Here is a 4,285-nt window from a genome sequence, read left to right as displayed (position 1 = left end):
CACTCCCTTTTCCTCCTCCCCTCTCTCCATCCCCTTTTCCCTTCTCCCTCTTCTCGGAATCCCTCTCTGACCCTCTTCTTCCCCCACGTCCCCTTCAGTCTTTATCATTCCCTTTCTCCTTCCCCTTCCCCCCTTCCCCTTTTCCTCTTCCCCTTCTCGTTCCCCCTTCCCCTTCTCCCTCCCCGTCCCCTGCCACTTTTTAAATAGCATGATGCTTAGGCCCACAGTCCCTGAATGACATCAGAGGCCTAGAAATAAGCAGGCACAGGGAGCAGCTCTGTCTCCCAGCAAGCTCCACCTCACTCAGGCCGGTAGCCAAGCCGACCAGGAAGTGGAAAGGAGGGAAAGTCAGACACACCCCCTCCTGAAGTGTAAGTGTTTAGTCTCGCTTTTTCCTGCTTTTCACTTCTCAGGAGCCTTCTCTTTTCTACTTGTGATCCCGGAGCTGAAGCAGAAGGACGGGAGTGTGAGTTTTCTCCTTTCTCTGGGTCTTGGACAGAAGGATCTTCCCCCTGCTGGCCCCTCCAAAAGAGAGCAATCTGGTTTTCTGGGCTGGGTGCATGAGACAGGAAGTGAGCAGGTAACAGCTTCGGGGTGTAGACGGTTATCTATGGGCTTACAAATGGGGTGTGAGTATAAATGAATAATCTCTGCACCCCCAAAGTGACAAAGGAGGTCTACTCATTGATCTTGGGTCTTTTCTCTGTCTCTTTATATTTGCCCCTTCATATTTACTGCCCCCTTCAGAGTCTGAAACACATCCCCTTTCCAGAGCAGCATCAGAGAATCATTTTGTCACTCAGCTAGTTCAAAGGCAAGTCTCAGAATCCTGGGCTGGGGAACACCCACAGACTATTAGAGGATTTAGAATCAGAGAAAATATATTCACATGCCTCTGACACACTCCTGTGTGACTCTGGGAAATTCCCTTTCTTATCTGTAAAAAGGAAGGTGTGAGATTAAATGATGTCTAAAGTTCCTTCTAGCCCTGGAGGTTTATGATCCTGGAGAAACAACCAGAGTGTGGTGGGCCAGGACTCAGAAGAACAAGGCTACTCAGGTCAGCCACACCTTCCTGCGAGGTCTGGGCAAATCAGTTCTTCTCATCCTCCATTCATCATCTGTAAAACGGACCCAAGTCTAGGGGAAGGGGGTACAGATGGATTCAATGATCTCTTAAGAATTCTTCCAGCAGACTATTGATCTCAGCATTGTCTCAGGGGTAGGAGAACCAGGGGGAGTAATGTCCTAGAAAGGGGAAGCATGAAGAAGGAGTCCATGGTGAAAAGTAGCAGATGTTACAGAGAGGTCAGGGTGAGAAAAGACAGAAGATTTGGAAATTAGGAGGTCAGTGATACCCGTAGAGAACAGTTTCAGAACAGCAGGTAGGACAGAAGATAGATTGAGGGGAGTTAAGGAGAGAGTAAGTATGGAGTGGAAGGTAATATGATGTGCACATCTCCAATGCCTGTGGGGAAGTGAGTCTGGCATAGCTTGGTTATTTCTAATCTTCCTTTTCCTGGAATCCTACCAGGGAGTTTCCAGTACAGTTTAGATTCTGCCTGGGGTGATAACTGTGGGAAGCCTCTCTGAGCTGATTGTCCTTTCCTTTAACCCCAAAGCTTCTCTGGAGGACCCTGCATAGAGCCTTGGTCAAGAGTCTGGAAGATCTGAGTTCAAATTTAGCCTCAGACACTTACTAGCAGTATTTTCCTGGATTAGTCACATAACCTCTGTTTGCCTCAACTTCCTCAACTGTAAAATGAGAATCATAATAGCACCTCCCTCCCAGGATTGTTGTAAGGCTCAAGTTAACTATTTGTAAAGCTCTTAGCATGGTGCTTGGTACCTGATAGGCACTTGATAAATTCTTGTTCCCTTCCCTCTCCTTCTTCATGGAAGAGGATGATCTGTGTTTGACCGAGTGTGACTATACACTTATGAGGACGTGGATAAAATTCATTCTCCTTGGTGTCAACTACTGCCTTCCCTGGTGACTATGACTGAGCTCCCTCCCTTCAGTTTTCTCACTTGTAGAATGGGGAGAATCCCCTGGTCAGAGGAGAAACGAATTACTGTCTATAAATCCCTCTGAAGCCTACAAATGAACCTGTGCAAACCAAAGAGCTGCTGCTGTTGCTGTCATTCTTCTCCAGTATTTTTAGGGGGAAGAGGACCAGTGGACTAATGTTTTCTGATTTTCAAAAAAAAAAGGGGGGGGTGAAGTGAATGGAATTTTCATACTGTGTGGGCTAATGAGCTTTCTTTAATTCCTAGCCAAAATCTAGCAGGTTTCATTGAAAAGATCATTAGTGAATGTCCAGAAAATTAAATGGTGGACATCTAGAAGTGGAAGTGATGACCAGAATGAGCCAGCATGGCTTGATCAAGAACAGATTATGTCAAATTAACCTCATTTCCTTTATTGACAGGGTTAGTAGGCTGATACATTAACAAGGAATTCTAGGAGCAGAAGGATAGAAGCATTTATTAAGTACCTACTGTGTGCCAGATTCTGTGGAGGGAGGGGCAGGATTAGGGCTATGTCACCAATCTGAAATTTTGCTTCTCTCCCCACAGCAAGCAAAAAAAGCCATGATGATGTCTCCATCAGATGATTTTGAAGTCCTAATGAAAGGGCTGAACCGTTGGAATCTCCCCAGTGGCCCTATTCCTTGTGAACTGCTGCTGGTGGGTGAAGCTGCCTTCCCAGTACTGGTGAATAAGAATGGCCAGGTCCTTATTGCTGCCTCGCGTTATGGCCAGGGCCGAATGGTAGTCATGTCCCATGAAGGCTACCTGCAAGATAGCATGTTGGCTCAGTTTCTTTGCAATGCTGTGGGCTGGCTCAACCTCAGCCCAGGTACTGCTGTTGGAGTGCACACATCTGTGGAACCTCTCACTGGCATTCTCCATGACTCTGGGATAGAGGTGCAGACCATGGATGGCCTTCAGAACTCCCTAGGAGTTTACTGCAGCAATGCCTATAACAGTTCCTTGGCCAAAGAGTTGATTCAATTTGTGAAAAATGGTGGGGGCTTACTCATTGGGGGCCAAGCTTGGTATTGGGCCAGTCAACACGGACGTGACAAGGTTTTGTCCAGCTTCCCTGGAAATCAGGTGACCAGTGTAGCTGGGGTGTACTTCACAGATACCTGTGGAGGTACAGATTTCCTCAAGGTCTCTAAAAAAGTACCTAAGATTCCACTTACAGTCAGGTGAGTATCAGGGGTATAGTAAGGATTATATTAAGAAGCAGACATAGTCCCCTTAATGAAACAGAACTAGAACTAGACATTTTGAGTATAATAAGTCTCATTTGTACTGTCAGGTCACAGGGATGCTGTGGACAGAAACAACTATTGGAAGTCCATCATCAGTATTTGTTTAGAGGGGGAGCCATGGGATCATTGCCATATGAATATCAGTGTCCATTTTGGAACAAGAACAGAGAAGGATTGAATAGAGAGACAAATGAGGACATAGTAGTTGTGTTCTTGATGAATTTAAATCACTAGGTCCAGATGAACTTTACATTTAGGTACTGAAAATATGAGCAGATGTGATTTTTGAGCTATTGACAAGGATCTTTGAATAAAAGAATGGGGAGAATGGCAGGGAGCTCTGTAGGATATGAAAAGGACTAATGCTATTTTGATGTTCAAAAAAGGGAAGACTGTGGAGTTTACATACTATATAGGCCAAGGAGCTTGATTTGAATTCCTAACCAAATTCTAGACTATTTGGTTTTTTTTTGGCATTTGGGGTAAAGTGACTTGCCCAGGGTCACACAGCTAGTAAGTTTCAAGTGTTTGGTCTGAGGCCAGATTTGAACTTAGGTCCTCCTGACTTCAGGGCTGGTACTCTATCCACTGTGCCACCTAGCTGCTCCTCTAGACTATTTTATTGACAGAATGGGTAGTATATGTTCACAAAGTTAAATGGTGAATATCTAGAAATGATATTGATCATTTTAAAGGGCTAGTATGGCTTCATCAAGAACAGATTATCCAAGATTACCCTTATTTCCTTTTTTGATAGGATTAGTAGACTGGTAAATCAACAAGGTATTCTAGGAGCAGATGAAACAAGTATTTATTAAGTGCCTACTAAGTACTAGGTACTGTGTTAAATGCTTTACAGATATTATCTCATTTAATCTTCAAAACAACCCTAGGAGGTAGGTGCTATTATTATCCCCATTTTATAGATGATGAAACTGTGGTAGGCAGAGGTTTAGTGACTTGCCCAGGATCACACAGCTATCAAGTATCAGAGGTTGGAT

At 44.6% G+C, this 4,285-nt stretch overlaps 1 protein-coding gene across 3 annotated transcripts; it reads left to right on the top strand.

Annotated features, from left to right (window-relative positions):
* The first annotated feature begins 314 nt into the window (after positions 1-314).
* On the top strand, positions 315-3,452 carry LOC114049348 (TRPM8 channel-associated factor 2-like). Of its 3 annotated transcripts, none has more exons than XM_027870643.1 (2): positions 315-371; positions 2,581-3,452. In XM_027870643.1, the coding sequence occupies exon 2, from the start codon at positions 2,596-2,598 to the stop codon at positions 3,220-3,222; it is 627 nt and encodes a 208-aa protein (XP_027726444.1). In that variant the 5' UTR covers positions 315-371; positions 2,581-2,595; the 3' UTR covers positions 3,223-3,452. The 3 variants fall into 3 exon arrangements, with proteins under 3 accessions (XP_027726444.1, XP_027726430.1, XP_027726437.1); XM_027870629.1 differs by lacking the exon at positions 315-371 and adding an exon at positions 378-580; XM_027870636.1 differs by lacking the exon at positions 315-371 and adding an exon at positions 378-466 and having other exon boundaries at positions 2,581-3,451.
* Positions 3,453-4,285: the final 833 nt, after the last annotated feature.

The sequence above is a fragment of the Vombatus ursinus genome, unplaced genomic scaffold, assembly GCF_900497805.2.
Source record: "Vombatus ursinus unplaced genomic scaffold, bare-nosed wombat genome assembly UNPS02003141.1, whole genome shotgun sequence".
Taxonomy (NCBI): Eukaryota; Metazoa; Chordata; class Mammalia; order Diprotodontia; family Vombatidae; genus Vombatus; species Vombatus ursinus.
The sequence above is the reverse complement of the archived record's forward strand: the minus strand, read 5'-3'. Positions and strand labels throughout refer to the sequence as shown.

Excerpts from the sequence above, each read along its gene's own strand:
- LOC114049348 (XM_027870643.1), top strand. The coding sequence starts at position 2,596 with ATGATGATGTCTCCATCAGATGATTTTGAAGTCCTAATGAAAGGGCTG.